Raw genomic sequence first — 22,118 nt, 5'->3', positions numbered from 1 at the left:
ACCTGCACACCACCCCCCACCCCACCCCCCAGGAAACTTCTCATATTCCTATGGGAAACTACAGGGCAGACAGCTCAGTTTGTTCAGGAAAAACAACCAACCTGCCAGGAAAAAGAATGAGGAATCTGTGGATTAGAAGATATTAAAGACCCAGCAACCAACTGCAAAACCAACCTCATTACCGTTGATTCCTATTTAGAGAGAAACACTCAGGAGACTATGAACACTGCCTGGATATTTGAGGATATAGGGTGTCGTTGTAACTAGGAAGCCTGGTTTTGTGATCATATTGTGCCTATTTTTTAAATCCTTACCTCCTAGAGATACATGCTGAAATGTTTATAGATGCAATTTATGAGGTCTAGGAATTGCTTCCAACCATTCCAGAGAAATAAGGGAAAGAGCCAGAGCATAAATGAAACAAGGCTCAGTTTAAACAGTTTCAAGGCCAACGTGTTACAGAGAGCCTCACCCTTCCCTGGGTTGTATATGGAGGCTTCTATTAGGCTTCGTACATTTGCTATGTTGGAAGTTTTCCATACTAAAAATAGTTTTTTTGGTTTTTTTTAAACTTCAAAAATTCCTTTGTCTCTCTTTTAGCCTGGACTGAGAAACGGAAGTACCCTGAGAAGAATAATGTGATCTCCATGGTAGAGGGGTCTTAAAGGCCTGGAAAAGTCCAATGAAACTGTTCTATTAGAGGTTTTGGTTTGACCCATTATGCTCGTTTGCTCACTTGCTCACGAGAGAGATTCTTAGGGGAAATTCCTTCTTGCTGGATCCAAGAAGCACCAGAACCTCATGGGCGCAGTATGGGCTCGCTGGTCGGAATGCTTGGCTTTGAACTCCACGGTTAGTATGACCTTGGACGAGTTACTTAACATCTCTGAGCCCTAGGGATAAAAATCCTACCTAGACTACATAATCTCACTGGGAAGATTAAACAAGATAAGATACTTGGCACAGGTCTTGGCAGAGCAAACATCCATCAACATTCTCTGTTTTCAAACACTGGACGCTGTTGTGTGGCAGTAGTTTCTAGAACACTGTTTCTGATTAAAATCCTGGAATATACATAGGAATTCCCTGATGCCAGCTGGTATATTATTGTAGACTTATCTTTAGGCTTACCATAAGTGCATAGCAGTATGCCAGTTTTTTATTAATTTATTAATTAATTAATTTATTTATTTATTTTTGGTGTGCATACCTGCCTGCCTCTCTGCCTCTTGATTCAGCCATTGATCAGAAACTGAAATCAGCTCCTGGTTCACGTGCCAAAAGTTAGCATAAGATTTAATTCCCTTCAAACTCCATCTATCTCTCTTTTCTTTTGCCTCTTTCATCACATACTGCTTTTGGAAAACTTCAGAGCTTGGGAAGAGCCACGGCCACTAAGAATTCCCTCCTTTCACTCATACTACACACACAACCAGATAGCACTCGTCCAGCAGGTACTACCAGTTGTTCCAAAACGTGGGCAGGATACAGTCACATGGGAGACTTCTAGAAGCCCACGTTGAGGACCAATGTTTGTAGGTTTGTCAATATTTTAAACGTAATTGAATGACCTAGTCAAGAAACAGACTCTGCAGGATAGGCCCTGAGGTTCAGGATGAGTGCAGCAGTACCGAGATCCCAGCGCAGTAGGTCCATCACATCCCCACTCCTTTAAACGAGGATGGCCCATTTTTCCCAAATTACAGAGGACACAAAAATGTCCAGCCCAGGCAAGGACATCCTCCTGTGCATCCAGCCTACCTGTCAATCCCATTATCTACTACCTGGCCCTGTGATCCTTTAGCTTCCTGTTTAGACTTCTGCATTTCACTTCAGGTCCTCCTGCTTCCAGCTGGATCAATCCCTCTGCTTTCCTGACCTTGATCCAAACGCTGAACTCTCAGTTTTTAAGTCCCTTGGCTTCAGCATAAGCACCGTTCCCCACTTCTAGAAAGATATTTATGCACCCGTTCTAGGTCCAAAGATCCCATCGGGGAGAGGGCAAAAGAATGGGGGGGGGGACATAAAAGTAGATCAAGTTTTTAAGAGTACTTGCCCTCAGATGGTGCCACATGTTTAAGGAATAACAGTAATATGCAGACTCCTAGGGAGCTGGGGTACACAGGCTAGACCACTTAGCCCATATATACTGTGTCTATAGTAAGAAACCGATTAAGTCCGCTAAATCTCAATTCAAGTACATCACAACAACCATGAGGGACAATACAGTAATTTTTACAAAAAAGACTTCAACTGAACTATTTACCAGCCACTTAGTTTGTAATAACAAGAGCTTTTTGGGGGGGTTGGGGGAGATTCACAAAATATGTTAAAGGACTTTGCCATCTCTACACTCGGTGGCTTTGTCTTTAAATTGGTAGTGCAGGTTGTAGGACCATATCACTTAAAATTACGATTTGAAAACTGTACCTTCCTATAGAAATAAATATTAAAACCGACACCCAGGAACACAGGAAATTAACAATTGCAACTCTGGATGCATTAGAGAGTGTTAGCCGCTGTGATCACCACTAGCCATGTGCGGCTATTCAATTCAATTAAAATTAAAAATTCAGTTACTCAGCCACACTAGCCACATTTCAGGTGTAACAGCTGCATGCGGCTGGGTGACAACAGTACTGGGCGGTTCAGATACCGAACATCCCGTCACCCCAGAAAGGACAAGCCAAGAGTCATCTCTAGAGATTCACTCTACATTTGTTTTTCTGTGCGGACCGATTTACTTTATTTAACAAGAAGCTTTTATACAACAGGACTATTTAAGATCTACATACTAGGTTAACAGATCTTTCCAAGCCTTTTAAAAACTTCATAAACAGCACACGCAGTTCCTTGGCGACCTTGATTTTTTCATACCCATCTTTTTTAAAAAATTCCTTCAAATTTTACATCTTAGGAACAGCCTGACAATTTTTTTAAAAGAAGTATTTTCTTAACATGTAGACTGATAAAGCAGGTTTTACTGAGTAATTAATCCTTCAATAATTCACGTAACAGGTCATTTTGGGGTTTAACCCCTGCTTCCATTATTTCTGACCACAAGGTCCACTGACAGATGTCTCACTTTGGATGTACACAGCAGAAGACTGGGATCTGTTTCACGTACATCTGTTCCCCAACAGCTTAGGCAGATTAATACTCAGAATGCACCCAGCTCTGCTAAGTCCCAAACGACCATTAACTCTTGTTGTTTTGAAATTATTTTTTTCTCATGTTCACATTTTTCCACATTACCTCTCACACTGGTAAGTCTCAAGCAAATGTTTATATGTGTAAAGTGGATCATTTTAACACTCATAAAAGAAACACTTCCCAGACTTTATGGTGAAGCCCAGCGCTCTAATGCTTTCTGGTAACTGCTCTAATTCAACTCAGCTCCGAGTTGGGGGTAGGAACAACCCCTTTGGTAAAACAAATCATGAAATTATGTAACCTGAACTAGTAAGTCCATGAAAAATAGATAATTTTAAGCTGTAACATATGAAATTCATTTTTCTTAGTATTTAAAACATAATATTCAGGTACTACTCAGACACATTATAAAATCCTTGCCCTGAAATTTGCTTAAAAGTTATAGTAAATGAAATTAAGGATAAGCTCATCCTTTTGTCCACCATACAAAATGGGATGACTAGACTTGACCAACAATACTCCATCAGAAAATGGTTTCTTCTTCTCCAAAGACAAGCCTGGTGCTGAGAGGACTGTCCACTATATCCTGAAGCTGGTGAAGGGCAGGAAGGGGCCTGTATCTCCCATGTGTTTCTTATTAGAAATCCGTTAGGGCTGAGTAGCTCCCGCTATAAAATACAACTGCTCCACACACACACCAGATGGTTGACCCCACTGATCATTCAAACCTGCGACTTATTTATGATGTCCTAATACCCAAAGTCTATGAAAATAGGTATGTTCTTGAAAAAAGCAACTTTGGAGTTGGTGGTTTTTGACAATTACATACAGTTGACCCTTGAACAATGCAAGGTTTGGCGGTGCTGACCCACATGCACTCAAAAATCCGCATATAATTCTTGACTCGCCTAAAACTTAATAGCCTACTGTTGACCAGAAGTCTTACCAATAACATGAGTAGCCAATTAACTACTTAATTACTCTCGTGGACTAGGGAACCTATGATAAGATCCCATCCTGTTTTTCATACCTCAAGGTGCTATTCATTAGTAAATGGTGATGCTTCCCGTGTGCAATGGCAGAGAGAGATTTGGGGGTATTTGGTATTCCTGTCATAGAAATTCCAAAATTGATCATTCTTAAATGTATTAGAATTTGAGCTTAATACAGCCTAATCCTACCCATTACTAACTCTCCACACCAGTAGCCTTTCCTTTATGGTAAAACATTATCCAGCCAGTCACGAGGTACAGTAAGCAGATCCTGCCTTGGGAATACACAAAAATGCTTCTATCTTCTGCTTTCACTGAACATCTCAAGTAGAAGCTTACTACATGCTAAGCAAGCATGCCGGGAAGTCTGTCCTTGGCGGAGATCAACGCTGAGAGGTAATCGGTGATGCTTTTAAAAACACTGAATCTATCTGAGTCAGTAACAGCACAAGTGAAGGGCTAAGACATCTGCCCATGCCCCCTTCCCTGTGCACCCTTAATTTCTGACACCCTCCACCCTAGTTCCAGGCACTGTGTTGTGAGCTACCCACACTGGGGCACTACGCTCAGCCGGCTTTGCTTAGACAACGTCCACTGACCCAGACTTGTCTGGCCTCAAAGAACTCACCTGATCCCACTCCCCCCTTCTTTGGGATTTTGCTCCTCTCTAGATCACAGCTAACTGGGTAATTACTTTATAGTCACATGAGTAAACTCAGGATTCCACAAGAAAAATGGCCAGATTTTAAAATTCCAATAGAAGGATCACTAGGTGACATTGCAGACAATAAACAACATGTTCTAAACAGATGATGCCCTTTTGTGCACGTATTTTACATCATAATGGTAGCATCCTGGTCAATCCATGCACAGGTCAGTGCTTACACCCTGCGGCTGAGCAAGATGGAACCTCGGGTCAAGACACCCAACGTGGAGAAGTAGGCCAACATTAGCGTAAGATTTTTTTTTTTTTTTATAGAAGAGTTCTGATACTTTTCACAAAAAATGGAGGGGATACTCCTGCAGGTGATGAAACCTCACTATTAAGTAGCAGTATACTAAAGAGTACAAAGCAATAAGCAAAACTAAAGGTCATGAGACCAGTTAACAAATTCACTCAACAACTATGTGTCAGGCACTCCTCAGGATACTGACAGTAAACAAGACAGATGTTCTGAACACCCTTTCCCCCCTGTCTAGATCTAGTCTGAGTTACAGCATCAGCTCCCCTGCTTCTCAGGCCTTCAGATTTGGTCTCAATAATACCACGGGCCTTCTTTGTTCTCTAGCTTGCAGATGACATCCAGTGGCACAGCTCAGCCTCCATAATCCCAGAGATCTCCTCAAATATACAGCAAAGTTCTGTTTCTCTGGAAAACCCGAAACACACATTATTATAAATTTGTCAAAACCCATAGAATGTACAACATCATCAAGAGTGAAATCTAAACTCTGGACTCTGGGTGATGACGAGTCCATGCAGGTTCATGAACTGTAACAAACGTACCACTCCGGTGAGGAATGTTGGTAACAGGGGAGGCTGTGCCTGTATAGGGGGCAGGGAGCATCGGGAAGTCCCTATACCTTTTGCTCAATTTTGCAGTGAACCTCAAATTGCTCTAAAAAAATAAAATCTATTTTTAAAAGCTACTAACGAAGGCACTCTGGGGTTTAAAAACTGAGGGGTCTTGGATGACTGGGTCGCTCAGGGTGTGGTCCCAGGGTCAAGGGATCTAGGCCTGCATTGAGCTCCCTCCAGGGAACCTGCTTCTCCCTCCACCTAGGTCTCTGCCTCTCTCATGAAGAAATAAAATCTTAAAAAGAAAACTGAGTAGTCTTGCAAACATTCCTGTGTATGATCTAATAATGCCCAGTGACCTCACCCCACCCCACCCTTTCCTGAAAGAGCCAGGCCCTGGCCAGGGAGCAATGGACACGGTCTCCCCCACCACCTCCTTCCACAGCACCTCTCCCCACGGATGGTAACTGATAGAGCTCTTCCTCTATTATCGGGACCGATTTCCTGGCTCTTTCAGCATTCACAGCTAACTAACTCCACACCAGAGATTATTTCCCACTGTTACACATGTCTCCTAACACCTTTCCTTCTCCCACTCAGTTTACTAAGCAAAGTATGTCTCTTCTATAAACAGAAGTTTTTAAGAAGCAGCGAGGACTCTGTACTTCAATTTTAAGGGCCTGAAGCTGTTTGCACACTAGTGTTAAGAAAAAAAGTAACAACAACAAAAAAAAGTAACACACCTAGATGAAAGAAAAATAATTGACTTTGGAGCAAAATTTAAAAAAAAAAAACTTTCAGCTTTTATAGTCTTTAAATTCTACTTCCAGGAACACAGGTAAGCCTACCTTTCCTCTATCACCACTCCATTTAAGACATTTTCCTTTCTGATGTCATGATTTACCTTTTCGTGCACTGGCCCTGCAACACCACCTTGTATGACCTCTCACTGAGCAAGATCTCACTTCAATTCCGTAGAATTTCGCCTTCATTGTCAGGTTAAGTGGACTCTTAGGCTAAGCTGAGCTCTGGGGAACTTACACACCTTGACATCCTCCCAAACTCAAATGGACTTAAAACCAGAATTCTACGTCCACATCCCTCGCTCTTGATAGGGATTGCATTAAACGTGTAAATTGCCCTGGGTAACATTGACATTTTCACAATATTAATTCTGCCAATCCATGAGCATGGAATATTTTTCCATCTCTTTGTGCCTTCCTCAATTTCTTTCAGAAGTGTTCTATAGTTTTTAGGGTATAGATCCTTCACCTCTTTGGTTAGGTTTATTCCTAGGTATCTTAGGCTTTTGGGTGCAATTGTAAATGGGATTGACTCCTTAATTTCTCTTTCTTCAGTCTCATTGTTAGTGTATAGAAATGCCCCTGACTTCTGGGCATTGATTTTGTATCCTGCCACGCTACCAAATTGCTGTATGAGTTCTAGCAATCATGGGGTGGAGGCTTTTGGGTTTTCTGTGTAGAGTATCATGTCATCGGCGAAGAGGGAGAGCTTGACTTCTTCTTTGCCAATTCGAATGCCTTCAATGCAGAGAAAGCATTTGACAAAATACAGCATCCATTCCTGATCAAAACTCTTGAGAGTGTAGGACTAGAAGGAACATTCCTCAGCATCTTAAAAGCCAACGAAAAGCCCACAGCAAATGTCATTCTCAATGGGGAAGCACTGGGAGCCTTTCCCCTAAGATCAGGAACAAGACAGGGATGTCCCCCCCCCCCCCACTGCTATTCAACCTAGTACTGGACGTCCCAGCCTCAGCAGTCAGATATCCCTCGCTCTTAACGTAGGGCTTCAATAAAACAGCCCACCTGGGTCTTCAAAACACCCGAAAACATTTTAAATTAAGCTGCTTGTGAGCAAGGGCCGTGGACCCGGCACAGAATGCACCAGGCGGGGCGCGGGCGGGGGGGGGGGGTCGGCTGCGCTTTGCAAAGAAACTTTAAAGCAGAAACAGGTTTCTGCGATGCCGGGAGCGCGGCGTGTCTGGGGCCCAACCCGGAGGCCCCTGTTTGTTTTAATTTTCTTAAGCGGGTTTTCAGCCGGGACCAGCGGCGCCCCCGCCCCGAGGGTTTTTCCGGAAACCGTCTCGACGACTCCAAATAGTCGTGTGTAAATGCGGTGCCGCGACCTCCCTAACCACGCCCGCCCCTGGACTCCGGTAACCGGACAGACCGCAGCTCCGGGACCGCGCCGGGGGCGGGAGGGCGGGGGGGGGGACGGGGGCTGGGTCCGACCCGGGGGCGCCCTCGGCGGGGGGGGGGGGCAGGCCCGAACTGCGCGAGTTTGGAAGAGCCTCCCCCCCCCCCCCCGACCCCGGGGCCCAGGTCTTTATTTTCTGGGTCGCAACACCGCAGCTGAGTGAGACTTCGCCGCAGGGAACGGCCGGGACGGGGGGGGGGGGGGGGGGGGGAAGGGGGTACGGAGCTCTGGGCCCGAGCCGGAGGGGGCGCTGGGGGGGGGGGAGCGCGGGGCGGGTGCGGGAGGAGCCTGGGGGGCCGGCGCAGGGTGCGGGGGGAGCGCGGGGGAGGAGCCGGGGCGCAGGGTGCGGGGAGGAGTGTGGGGAGGAGCCTGGGGAGCGCGGGGGGGGGGAGGCGGGAGGTGCCGGGGAGCGCGGGGTGCGGGGAGGTGCCCGGGGAGCGCGGGGAAACGGAGGGAACGCGGGAGGGGGGCGGGGAGTCGGGGCGCAGGGGGCGGAGAGGAGTGGGGGAGGAGCCTGGGGAGCACGGGGTGCGGGAGGGAGCCGGGGCGCAGGGAGGGGGAGCCCGGGGAGCCGGGAGCACTGACCCGCGGGGCGCTCGGGGACGATGGGCCGCCACCTCAGGGCGCGCTCGCTCAGCACCACGTCGCAGCTGCTCCGCCGGATCTCGAAGATGCCCCGAAGCAGGGTCTGCGCGGCCGCCGCGGGGGGCTGTAGCTGGGACGCCCCCGCCGCCGGGGCCGGGGCCGGGGCCGCTGCTTCCTCCGGGCCGCCCTCCAGGGCGCTCACCCGGCCGCCGCGCCTCCCCCGGGGCATGGCCGACGCGCAGGCGGGGCGGGAGCCGGGGGTCTGCGGAGGCCTCGCGGCGGAGGTGGAGGCCGCGCTCCCGCGGCCCGGGCGGCGTCGGCGCTGCCACGGCAACGGCGCGGGGCGGGCCCGGGGGAGGAGGCGGGGCGCGCACCTGGGCCTGCGGGCGGCCGCGCCCCGCCCCCCCGCGCCCCGCCCCGCCCCCCAGGGCCCCCCAAGTCCGCCCCCCAGGCTTCTCCTTGCCCCCCGCGGGGCGCCCGGGCCTGGCGGGCCGTCTCCCCCGTTTGCCGAGCTGCCGCCCCGGGGGAGCGGGGGAGCGCGTCCTTGGAGCCCGGGGGGAGGGGGAGGGGGGCGGGGTTAAGTGTGGTTTACGTGGGTCGGGCCTCACCTGGCCTCACCTGAGCGCGGGACTAGAAGGCGGCCCTTTACCATGAGCCCCAGCGGATGGTGCTGTTGACTCCCCACGTTGCACACCTGAAGCTAATGCACCAGGTATGTTGACGATACCGGAACGGGGAAAAATAGAACAACAACAAAAAAGGTGCCTTTGACGTTCAGTGTCCCCCAAGATCTCTCCTCGGCAGCCTTGCCTTTCCCTGGACGGTGACAGCAGGCAGCCGGGCCTGGCCCCCGAAGGCTGCCGCCCTAATGTGGTGTTACCTGGCGATGGAGAGGGCCCCGGGGGCTCGTCCTTCCCTCTCCTGATCACCGAGCCCGGGAATTAGCTGACTGTTCACTTGAAGCGCACCGAGTCTGGAGGCCAGCGGTTCTCCATCCTGCCTGCACGTTAGCGTTACCCCGGGAGTCCAAAAAAAAAAAAAAAAAAAAGTCCAGATGCCCAGACTACACTTGAAGACCATGAAGTTGGAATCTCCGGGGATGGGACCCAGGCTTCAGGGGTTTGTGAAGCTCCCCAGATACTCCAGTGTTCAGCCAGGCCGGAGAACCGCTGCTCTGAGCGGGGGACTGACAGGTTGCTGACAAACTGGGACAATGAAACGAGGAGAAACTGAGTTCCCTGGAAGAGGAGCTTGGGGTGGGGGTGGGGGGGTAATAGCAGCAGCCTTTATATAAGGTCAGAATCATGGTATTGGGGGAAAGTTAGGGGGAAGGGAGTGAAAGAGCAAATTCCATTTGTAGAGCTGTGAACGTAGCTCCAGGGTGCCCGGGCTAACCAGTGACTGCAGACCCGCAGGCCCTCCCCCTGTCCCAGCCTGGCCACGCTGCAAAGCCGGGAGGAGAGCTGGCTCTGCTCAAACTTGGATTTCAAACAACCAGGGAGGGAGACCGGTGGCCTAGCCAAATCCCTCCCAGACGTAAGGCCCCTGTGTGCGTGCTAAGCTGGGACTCTTACTGTGGAATGCTCCGGAAACAAATAGTCAAGCTTCTAAGCTAAAGCAAGGCAGAGCCCCCGTTTGATCTGTTTCTGGGAGCAGGGGTGCTGCTAAGCCCCTTGCAGGCTCAGGCTCAGGCCCAGCTCCGGGGGAGGGAGGTGGTGCCCTTGCAGAATGAGGGGTGCCTCTGGGGTCAGCGTCCTGTATTCACGGCTGTGGGACCCTCCACACCCAGCTCCCTGAGAGCCGGGCCAATGGGCCAAGGCAGTGGCCACTTCCTAGGACCTTTGCAAGCACCGAGTTGCCATTTGTGAAGCTTCAACAGGCCCATCAACAGCATGGCCTGTGGTGTTGCCTGAGGTGGCAGATGGTGGCTGCACTCCACCCTTTGCTCCTGATGGGCTGTCCATTCCCAGGGCCCTCAAGACTGCGCAGCCCAGGGGCTCCGTCTACACAAGCATCCACAACGCGGCCTGGCCTGCCGTACTGTTGTCACCAGGTCCAACCACTCCCCAAACTTCAGGCTCTACGTCCAGCTGCCCACCTGACGTGACCGCTTGGCTGTCCAGTAACCATCTGACACGTAGTATATCTGAAACCAAACTCAGGATTTCCCGTCATAAACCTATTCCTCCCAGAATGTTCCAAATCTCAGCAGAGGGTGTCCTCAAAATCCTTGATGTCGTTTTCATTTCTTCCTATCGTCTTTGGACTCCCCTCCAATCCACTGGCAAGTCCTGTCAGTGGCATCTGCCAAGGGGTTTCCCTTCAGCCTCGTGTCTTCCCAGCCTGTGCCTCTGCACCTCTCACCGGACCACTTCTGTAGCCTCCCAGCCCATCCTGTACCGCCTCCTCTGGCCCAGCGTCAGCTTTCCACCTGGCAATCATGCTGCTCCTTTCAAAAGGTACAAGATCACATCACTCCCCGCTCACATCTTCCCTGGAGTCTCCCGTCATTTCTTGGAACAAACTCAGCGTGCTTGGCAAGTGCACAAGGCCCGATATAATCTGGGCTCTGGCTAAGAGAACGTTGCTGCCCATCCTCTGTCACTCACCTTCCTGTAACCATGGGTATTGGGGTTTGGGGGTGTTTTTTCTAAATTGCTACTATAACCAACTGCCATAAACTTGGTGGCTTAAAACAACACAGATGTGTTATCTGACATTCCTGGAGGTCCGAAACCCAAACTCGGTTTCACTGTACTAGTATCAAGTCGTCAATGGCCCTGTGTTCATCCTGGAGGCTCCAGGGAAGAATTCATCTCCTTGCCTTTTCCAGCTTCTAAAGTTGCCTGTATTTGTTGGCTTACGCCCCCTTCTTCCATCTCAAAGCCAACAGCAAAGCATCTTGTCTCTGCTTCCATCCTTCCATCTTACTGTCTCTGACTTTGCCCTCCTTCCCTCCCTGTCATAAGGACCCTTGTGATTACATCAGATCCATCTGGATAATCATTAACTGTGTCTGCAGAGTCCCTTTTGCTATGTAAGGGAAAACAGATTCATGAGTTCCTTCTGGGGATTAAGACATAGGCATCTTCAGGCCACCGCTATTCATCTCTCTACCATCCACTGCTTTATTTTTCTTCACACCCCTTATTATTACCTCTTACTTTATGTTTACTTCTGTGTTTATTGTCAAGATTCCCCACTAAATGAGTTCATGCACTTAGTAACAGTGCTGGAATGTAAGAAACAATAAAGGTTAAGTGTTATTAGAATAAAAAAGCTCCTTGATGTCAAAGAATTGGTCTTGTTCTCCATTCAAGTCTCAGTAACTGGCAGGGTGCCTAGCACATGGTATGTGCTCAAGAAACATGGGTAACAACACTAAGGCACCTCAATAGTTTTCCCCCCACTTCCTAAGGCTCCGTTGTCCCTTCCTAAGGCTTCCTAAGTGATGCATAGATATGATGCACTAATGCATGAAAATTGCTCTCTGAAAATTTTTAGGTAGCTTCCTGAACATGGCTTTCCCTGCTGTGGCTGAAGCTTGGGCATTTGTTTTCAGAGCACTAAGTGGTAAGAGTCCTAACTTAACAGGCACATAGTTGCTTTATGTTTGAAAGGCATTTGGCTAGGTCTGGAAACAGATAGACAGGGATGAAGTCTATCTATCTATTTATTCATTCATTCATTTAAGAAATTCACGTCTGAGCAGAAGATTTGGAAAAACTCTCTGCTAAGAACGTTGTTTTCAGGAGGTCATTAAGTATCTAGGCAAATCTGAGAGAGGTAGGCCTAATGGGACAGTGTCCTGAAGTCAGGGACCCCTTCTCAGTTCCACAGATGAAGGCAGGTGAAATCACAGTCAACTGAGACACCCGGACCAACTGCATCAAGGGCAGGGGACAAAGAATTCCAATGCCTGAGCCAGTGGACAATCCTAGATCAAGCCCCTTGATCTCCCACAGGCTCTGCTGCCTTCAAAGTTTGGAGTTTGTGTGAATAAATGAGTGCCTGTATTATCAAATTACCATCAATATAGCCTTTTTCAGGCTCCAGTTTACTTTAAAGAATATGTTCAGTGCAAGTAGAGTAAAATCCAAGCTCCCACCATGATCTACGAGAGGCCTTGTGACCTGGCTCCTGCCCCCCACACTCAAACCCCGTCTCCTGTCATTTTTCTTCTCTGCTTTCTGTGCCTATGTCTGACCGCACTGGCCTTCTTTCCATTTTTCAAATAAACCATGGTTATTCCTCATGCAGGGCCTCTTCTGTTGTTATTTGCTCTGTGTGGAGCAATACTATAGCCAGCTTTGCAGAGTGCCCGGATCAGCTTCATGTTACCAACTCAGAGGTTCTTCTCTGACCAATCAAAAGTTCACCCATTATTAAATTCAACAGCAAAGAAATAAACAATCCAATCATGAAATGGGAAAAAGTCATGAAGAGAAATCTCACAGAGGAAGACATAGACATGGCCAATGAGCACATGAGAACATGCTCCGCATCACTGGCCATCAGGGAAATACAAATCAAAACCACAATGAGATCCCACCTCACACCAGTGAGAATGGGGAAAATTAACAAGGAAGGAAACCACAAATGTTGGAGAGGATGGGGAGAAAGGGGGACCCTCCTGCACTGTTGGTGGGAATGTGAACTGGTGCAGCCACTCTGGAAAACTGTGTGGAGGTTCCTCAAAGAGTTAAAAATAGACCTGCCCTATGACCCAGCAATTGCACTGTTAGGGATTTACCCCAAAGATTCAGATGCAATGAAACGCCGGGACACCTGCACCCCGATGTTTCTAGCAGCCATGTCCACAATAGCCAAACTGTGGAAGGAGCCTCGGTGTCCATCGACAGATGATGGATAATGGAATACACACCATTTGCTTCGACGTGGATGGAACTGGAGGGTATTATGCTCAGTGAAATAAGTCAATCAGAGAAGGACAAACATTATATGGTCTCATTCATTTGGGGAATATAAGAAAAAGTGAAAGGGAATAAAGGGGAAAGGAGAAAAAATGAGTGGGAAATATCAGAAAGGGAGACAGAACATGAGAGACTCCTAACTCTGGGAAACAAACTAGGGGTGGTGGAAGGGGAGGTGGGTGTGGGGGGGGGTGACTGGGTGACGGGCACTGAGGGGGCCTCTTGATGGGATGAGCACTGGGTGTTATTCTATATGTTGGCAAGTTGAACACCAATAAAAAATTTATAAAAACAAAAACAAAACAAAAAACAAAAGTTCACCCCTACGCAACGATTCCTCATTGCATTCCCACCATCCAAATGTATGTCACTGGTTTATTTGTCTCCTCCTTTCTTGTCTGTCTCCCCTTTCCCATCAGATGGGGACCTCAATGACAACTGTGACCTGGTCTGCTTGCTTATGGCTCTCTTATACCTGAAACAGTGCCTTTAGAAGCACAGATGCCCAATAAATGTTTGTTGAATCCAAAAAGGAATAAATTAATTTTTAAATTGAATTCCTGTATTCATTTTTGATATCGCTGAATATACCATATCTCATGGGTGAGGAAAAAAGAAAAAGGTGTGACATATGTACTTTCTCCATGTCAACATATATTTCAGGTGAATTGAGCAGTCATTTTTCTCTTTTTTTGAGCAATCATTTCTTTTTTTTTTTTATTTATGATAGGCACACAGTATGAGAGAGAGAGAGAGAGAGAGAGAGAAAGAGGCAGAGACACAGGCAGAAGGAGAAGCAGGCTCCATGCACCGGGAGCCCGACGTGGGATTCGATCCCGGGTCTCCAGGATCGCGCCCTGGGCCAAAGGCAGGCGCCAAACCACTGCGCCACCCAGGGATTCCCTTGAGCAATCATTTCTAATACAAAATGGGCATCTTACACGCTCCTCCATCCTGAGTGAAGACCTTGTCGGAGTGTTCCCACTACTCTGGCTCCTGCTGCCTCGAAGGTAGAGACCAGTAACGTCCCTGCAAAAATTACAGGATCAGATTCAAAGTCCAGGACCTCATAGATGAGGTTTTTTGGGATGTGCTCCTCTTATTCTGGGAAACTGTGAACTAAAAATACAGGTTACCTGCCCCCACACATCAGTATGCGATGGTGAGACAAGCAGAGAATAACCGCAGAAAATGCTGCCATTGGAACACCGAGTGGGTGGGGACAGAAAGCACATCGCAGTCACTGGTTCAGAGCAATTCTGAGATCCAAAGGGGCATGTGTCGCTAGCTCCCGAGACCCTGAGAAAGAGATGCTCCTTATCTCACATCCAGTTCTGTTCCCTAGAGCAGTTCCCTAATTCACTGTTCTCAGCACCTCTCGGCTCCAGCCTCTGGGATTTGGGTTCTGTCCTTTATACCATTCTTCATTTCAACAGGAAATTGCCCATGATGAAAGCAGAGTAGGTTTTCAGCCTTTTTTCTATCCACAAAAAGTTGGAGGCCAAGAGGCTTCTTTTAATTTTGAACTTTCAGGTCAGAGAGGTACAACTCTTTAGAAACTTTGTGAGCTTTCTTTATGTAGTTCACATATATATATCATATGTGACATTTGCATATATATCCATATATAGGGATATATACACACATAAATAAAATTGTGTTAAATAATACAAAAGCCGTTCCCACCAATCTCTTCAAGACTGGCCTCTCTGTACTTTGGACTCCAAGTCAGGGTATTGGGGTATAACATTCCTAATATTTTTAGAAGTACTTTCATCTAGGTAAATTGTGTCTTCCAACCATACTTTTGATTGGGGCTTGATCTGAAGGCTTGTTTAACTTAGACAACCTACATTTCATCTTGGATATGAGGCCACTTCTTGCTTTTAGAAAAAATATATATATATTAGCCAAGATGTCTGTCTGGGCCTTCTATAGTTCCTTTAAATTGTGCTTGTTTGCCATTAAAAGACCCTAAAAGAAGCCAAATAACACTTTTAATATTCTGCTAAATACAAAAAGAAAAGAAAAAAAATGTAAAAACAAGGTAGCGTCCCAGATCTACAAAAACTAAAACTTCTGAAGATATAATCAGTAAGTGGTATTTTGAGCAATCAAAAGAGTCAAATAATGAGATGTACAGCCCTATAGAACTCAATTTGGAGCTTTGTCCTTGGGTTTTAAGCTCACAAGGTGAGTACTGGCTGAAGGCCCAAATAAGCAGAGAGAGGTAGATAGCACTGTTAGAGGCCATGGCACTTAAATTCATTTGGACCACATCATTTAAAAAAAATTATGTAATTTTACATGTCATAGAAATCATATATTAAATGGGTGTTTGTGAAACAGGGAGAATGCTGTATTTCTTTTTTCAGAGGTCTATTAGTATTATGCTGCCCCCACATAAAGAGGAACTATGGCATTTTTGACATGAAGAATAAATGACAGTTTACAGTTCATGCTTTTTATAAATTATAGGATAAGAATTTTAAACAACATTAGATTATTAGGTAGGCCCACTCACACTTCTCTAAATCTAGATATCAGTTTAATAATTCACCTGAATAAAAACCAATAAAACTTTAGCATAATTCATATGCTTATGAAACAGCTATTATTTGTCAGCTTGTTCAAATATCAAACTGGAGGGCAGCCCTGGGTGGCTCAGCGGTTAGCGCCGCCTTCAGCCCAGGGCGTGATCCTGGAGTCCCGGGATCGAGTCCCACGTCGGGCTCCCTGCATGGAGCCTGCTTCTCCCTCTGCCTGTGTCTCTGCCTCTCTCTCTCTTTGTCTCTCTCATGAATAAATAAATATTTTTTAAAAATATATCAAATTGGATATTAACTGAAATAAGCTGGTCATTATATATTGGGGTCACTAAAACTTATATATTGGAAATATTGGAATATTCCAAAATATATTGGTCATATTTTCATAAGAATTCAAATGAACCCTCCTGTATTTATGCATATTTAACATACCACTTTATTGAAGATTTTAGCAGGAATATCAGCTTCCTAGGACTGCCATACCAAATTAGCACAAACAGTGTGGCTTTAAAACAACAGAAATGTATTGCTCCTAGCTGTAGAGACCAGAAGCCTAAAATTAAATCATCTGCAGAGCTGGTTCCTTCTTGGGGACTCAGAAGAAAGATGTTTTGTGCCACTTGCCTGGCTTCTGGTGATCGCAGTTCTTGCAGATCGTGATGCATGGACATATCAGTCCAATCTCTGTCTCTGTCTCCATTCTCCCTGCTTCTCTGTCTGCATCTCTGTCCTCTTCTTTAACGACCACTCTAATCCAGAATAGCCCCATCTTCATTTACATCTTACATACTAGGATGTGTTATTTGGATATCATTTCCAAATAAGATCATACTCTGAGGTTCTGGCTGAAAAATGAATTTTCAGGAGTTGGGGGAGGGCACTCTTCAATTCAGGACTATATATATATGTGTGTGTGTGTGTGTTTCCTTGACAATGTATTTTAAGTAAGATAAATGCATTTTTAGTTAGGAAAAAATATAAACCGTAGGAAGCAAAAGATCCTGTTACTTAATATTTTTAATATGCTAGTTAGAGTCAAGGAGACATGAAAATACAGTTCCTATAACCAATGCTCCCATGTTGGAATTTAAAGGAATCCAAATAAGCAGCCTTGCCTCCATTAACTAAAAAATTCTTTTAGTAAAGGAACATTTTGATAAAGATCACTATTTAGATTCCAGTTAGAACTTGCAGACATTTGTTATTCTTTTTCTAAGATTTTATTTATTTATTCATGAGAGATAGAGAGGCAGAGGGAGAAGCAGGCTCCATGCAGGGAGCCGTACGTGGGACTCAATCCTGGGACTCCAGGATCATGCCTTGGGCCAAAGGAAGACGCTCAACTGCTGAGCCACCTGGGCGTCCCTGTTATTCTTGTTTACTGTGTGTTTAATCACCCACTGGAATAAAATTATTCAGCCCCTAAACAACGATAGGTGAAGTTAGCCCAACTCTCCTTTCTAGAATACTACATTATCCTCTGTAGTCTTGGATGTGAATGTTTTTTGGTCACATACCTACAACCTACCACAGATTATAAATTTAGAATGTCCTGCTAGGAGTAGACAAACACTACAGTTGTTGGTGACACCAGTGGTAAGGAATTAACAGTCTCGCAAGCATTGTAATACCACTTCATTGACGTCACCACAAGTGGGGACGATCCTCCAACTGACATCATTCAGAGAGAACACTAGAGAAATATTATTGATGTGCTAAGTTTGCACAGTGAACCTTTAGAAGTAGAAATGGTAAGTTAGGTAATTAAATAAAATATTAAAAAAAGAAACTATAAGTTAGGCAATTCATCAGCATTTATCTCAACCAATAGCACATACAGTGTATGAATATCATGATTATTAAGAATATTTGTTATCCTTTGGTCTCCAGTGATTTTAATTTTTTAAGATTTTATTTATTTATTCATGAGAGACACAGAGAGAGAAGCAGAGACACAGGCAGAGGGAGAAGCAGGCTTCCTGCGACAAGCCTGATGTGGGACTTGATCCCAGGACCCCAGGGTGACAACCTGAGCCAAACAAAGGCAGATGCTCAACCACTGAGCCACCCAGGCACAGTGCTTTTCAGTGATTTTAAATTAAATCACTTTTCAAGAACACTGATCCTTTGATGTTTCTGGTCCCTAAGCACTTCTCCTAAGAACTTAGTGCTAAAATGCATACCCGGGGTTGCTGAAGACAATCACTTTATGTCCTCTTTCATAGTGTTGTATTGGCAAAGAAGACCACATCCCTCACAAACTTAACCACTTTTCTATTCTAACTGATACTTTGAAGGAAAACGAATTGAACTAGCAAGTATTGTGACAATACAGTACTTTCTTTTATATTGTGGATTTCTACATCTGAGCTATCATCGACCTAAGGGCGACTTCTTTTACTATTTAATTTGTTTAATGCTACTCAAATTCTCCAACTCATTGCTGGACTACATACATAGTCCTTATGGGTTACATTCTGGTCTGCTGTAATCTAAATTCTTCAATGTGGGACAAATTTATATAACACTAACAATAGAACAAAAACAAAGAATGATGAACAGGAAGGAAAAAAGTAGCATGCATTCAAGCTCTTAAGGAATGTAAAAAGAGAGAGACAGAAAAAGTAGGGTCTGGAAACAGCCTGTAATATTTTAGTTCCTTTTTTATTGCAGTTCCAAATCATATTTAACAAATTGATATTAAACAAGAAAGAACCTATAGCTCATGATTTTTATCCTCAAAAGGAGTGGAGGAGAGATGTTTGGCACCATGTTATAAGAAACTAGTGTCAAAAAAAAAAAAAGAAAGAAACTAGTGTCAATTGTTCTCTTTTTCTAGAATTAATGCTTATAACTTTCACTGAGCTGAGAATCATTTATGGTCCTCTCCCATTCTCAACCAACTTGATTTATAACAGCTTCAGCATTAGATTAGTGTGGTTTGATTTTCTTGGAATGTTAATATTTTTGAGCATCTTCTAGATCTTCTAAGTAACAGAGAAACAAGAAACAAGGCTTCTGTTCTTATGAAGCACTAGGGAAACAACAAATACTTTTTTAAAAAAGGTTCTGTTCTTATGACAGATAATTTAAAAATAAGTGAAACAAATAAGTAAGCAAGTAATGCTCTGGAAGAGGGAAGGGGCAATCATAATTTTGATTTTGGTGAGGTTGCTACTTCATATCGGGATTTGAGGATGTGGCGTTTGAACTAGAACTTGAATGAAGAAAGGAAACCAGTCATACGAGGATCTAGGTATCCCAACTTTCTGCAGTGCCTTCATCTGTAAAATAAGGCACAGGGCTGCTTTAGTTCTGAAATTCATAAATGAGCAGAGAGCACTTAGCCCTGACCTAGTAAGCACGTGAGGCCATCTTTCTGGAGGTGTGTCCTTAAGACATCAAAGCTTAAAGCAGGGGTAGCTTTTAATCTTATTAAGAGCAAAGTAAGTTACCAAGATTCCCCATAAATGTGAGATTAAATCTATTCTTTTATCTCTAGATGTTATTTCACAAGGGGATATATCCCTTTGGATTGCTCTATACCTGGGGATCTATAAAAACTATCATTGTCCCTATCCACTTCCCTATTAGCTAGACAACTAGCACAATAATGTTTAGATGGCCAAATCCACGTCTAATGTATCTGAAGATTTCATCCAGCATTTCCATAAGACTCTGCATTTTAAGACATTTTAAAATTCACAATTTGAACCGAAGTCCTGGGAGACTGAGGCCTTGTCTTGTCAATGCCACTAGTTTGGTTATCCAGCTAATTCCATCAGAGTCATTGAACCAAGTGTTAGTGAGTGTGAAGAGTCTATGAGTCAATTGCCAGCACAAAATTCTTCCTGACATGGGAAGGCAGATGATCTCAACTTTTGAGTGCATACAGTGCAGATTTCTAGTTGAATGGTTCTTGACAATAGTGTCCTCTGAAACATAATGCCTGGCCAGGAGCCAATGATTATGCCACCATACAAATCACTATGTATCTGACGCCAGAATGCCTCTGTGCAATGGTAGCAACAAGAGTTCTCAGTCCTGGTGTTCCACAAGATGTTGCATTGGCTCTTTTATTCTTTATCAGACCCTGGGATTAAAGATTTTATTTAGATAGTTTTTAGGAAATAAATCATGGCGAAGGGAGAGGAAAAGGGAAGAGAGGAGGTTTCAGTTTAGTTTAAGCATGGCTTTCCTGTTTTACAATTCCCATTAGGACAAAAATCAGTCTACATTTGAAGCCTAGTTTTATTAATTGTTTAATAGATATTTTCACTTTAAATCTCTTGTTTAATTATAGAACTAAAACAGCTTGCTTCAAACTGCTAGCTAATGATCCATATATCATTTTAGTAATTGCTAGCTTCCTTCAGAAATGCATTAATTTTGTAAGAATTATAGACTTTCAAATGTAAAAACATAGGGACTTTTTTAAGATTAATACATTAGAACACTTCTAATTTGTTGCAAATGTTATTATACTGTACCGTATTATAAACCTAAAATTATCAGAACGTTCTTAAGATATTATAATTCTTCATTTTAATTTGCATTTAATTGTATTTTTTTAGGATTAAAAGTAGATCTTACTGTATGAATGCAGTTGGTGATGTAAATGAAATCTAAGTTATGCAGTGTTCTATTCAAAGGGAATTATGCACTGGTTAAAATATTTAGCCAAATTTCATATCCCACCATGAAACTGACTGTTGATTTTTAAATACCAGGTTTTTTTTTTCTTTCCTGGAAATAACTCTTTAGAGCATTTTCACATTAGAGAAGTAGATCTAAGCTTCCTACTTAATAGGAATAGTAATTGTCCAAGATAAAGGAGCCCTAAATGTTACTCAGAACAAGCAATATACAACAACACTTAAAGATTTTTTTCCAATGATGCTAAAGTTGCCAGTGTTTCTTTTGGTTGGTTTTTCACTTAGTAAAACATTTTCTTTTCTTATTAGCTAGATATAGGCATTAGCCAATTATAAAAACCGATTCTCTTTTAAATATTAGTGGCAATTGAAAAAGAAAAGAAAAAGATAATTGAAAAGGTTTCTTGTGGTTTGAAAATGCCTTCCAAATATTCATTAAACATTTAAGTGAGTAAATTTGTAGAATATGTTTCTGACATTGGCACTGGTTCTGTGGTATTTCTCTGATCAGATGGAAGTGCTGTGTGTTATGCAGAGTGCATTCAGTTCATTCATGCATAAACAATATCATTTTCATAAATTAAAACCTCCCCTGCAGAAGGAACATCTGTGCCTGCCTTTGAATAAAAGATGGTGGCATGTGAGTTACTCCTTGACTGACTGAAAGAATCCTTATGTTTTAGAATGAAGTTATATAGGCAAAATGAAAGAAAAAGAAACTGACTTATAGTCTGTATTTCTACCTTACCAAAAAAAAAAAAAAAGAAAGAAAGAAAAAGAAAAGGAAAAAAAATCCACAGTATAGATATCTCCTTGCTTGATGTTTTAAAAGCTGGTATCCTTAACATGCATTCTCTTATTATTTCTCCTGTTTACTAGAGCAACAGTTTTTAGTTTGCATGAAGATGTATACTTTTGATTATAGGTGAAATTGAGCTGCTGAATAGATCACATCAGATCTGAATGTTCACTTCATGGTCCCCTAGGCTGGAAGGCTGGCAATGTTCATATATCTTATCAGTATTACGTCTCTTAAAGTAAGAACAGTGAGAGCAATCCTAGAAGCAACAGCTTGATTTCAAAATAACAACTCTGATTCACTTGGAATGAGATGATTGCATTTTGGATAAAGTTGAGACTAACTTAAAAGTATTTCTGTCATCTGATGAAGGCTGATGGAAAACATGTTAAAATGATGTATTTTAAATTGAACTCAACATTTTTTAATGTTGAAGTATTCCTTACTGCTACTGTCACAGCTTGACATAGCCCCATTGGCAATGTTATTAGTATGGCTAATTGTTCCTGTCCATTAGATTACTCACATTTTTCTGGAGCAGTTTGCTAAATGAGGTCAGCTTTCTGGAACCCCTAAATCACCAATGAGAAGGAGATTAAAGGAACAAGCTTGGGAAGAGAGGTAGTCATCCAATGTGGCATCCGAATCAGAGGAGGAACAATGGAGTTACTAATGACAGTAATCAGAGCACCGTGGTACAGCCAGGGCACAA

The 22,118-nt window shown here is 44.2% G+C and overlaps 1 protein-coding gene across 3 annotated transcripts in view; it reads right to left on the bottom strand.

Moving 5' to 3' along the window:
• Positions 1 to 8,698, bottom strand: part of CERKL (ceramide kinase like) — a 106,937-nt gene extending 98,239 nt beyond the window's left edge. For all 3 annotated transcript variants that reach the window (XM_055308542.1, XM_055308543.1, XM_055308544.1), the window contains exon 1: positions 8,470 to 8,698. In XM_055308542.1, coding sequence (XP_055164517.1) covers positions 8,470 to 8,698 — 229 coding nt within the window. The remainder of the gene's footprint in view (positions 1 to 8,469) is intronic.
• Between the last annotated feature and the right edge of the window lie 13,420 nt (positions 8,699 to 22,118).

This window comes from Nyctereutes procyonoides, unplaced genomic scaffold, assembly GCF_905146905.1.
Source record: "Nyctereutes procyonoides isolate TBG_1078 unplaced genomic scaffold, NYPRO_anot_genome, whole genome shotgun sequence".
Lineage (NCBI taxonomy): Eukaryota > Metazoa > Chordata > Mammalia > Carnivora > Canidae > Nyctereutes > Nyctereutes procyonoides.
This window is presented reverse-complemented; position numbering and strand designations above follow the sequence as displayed.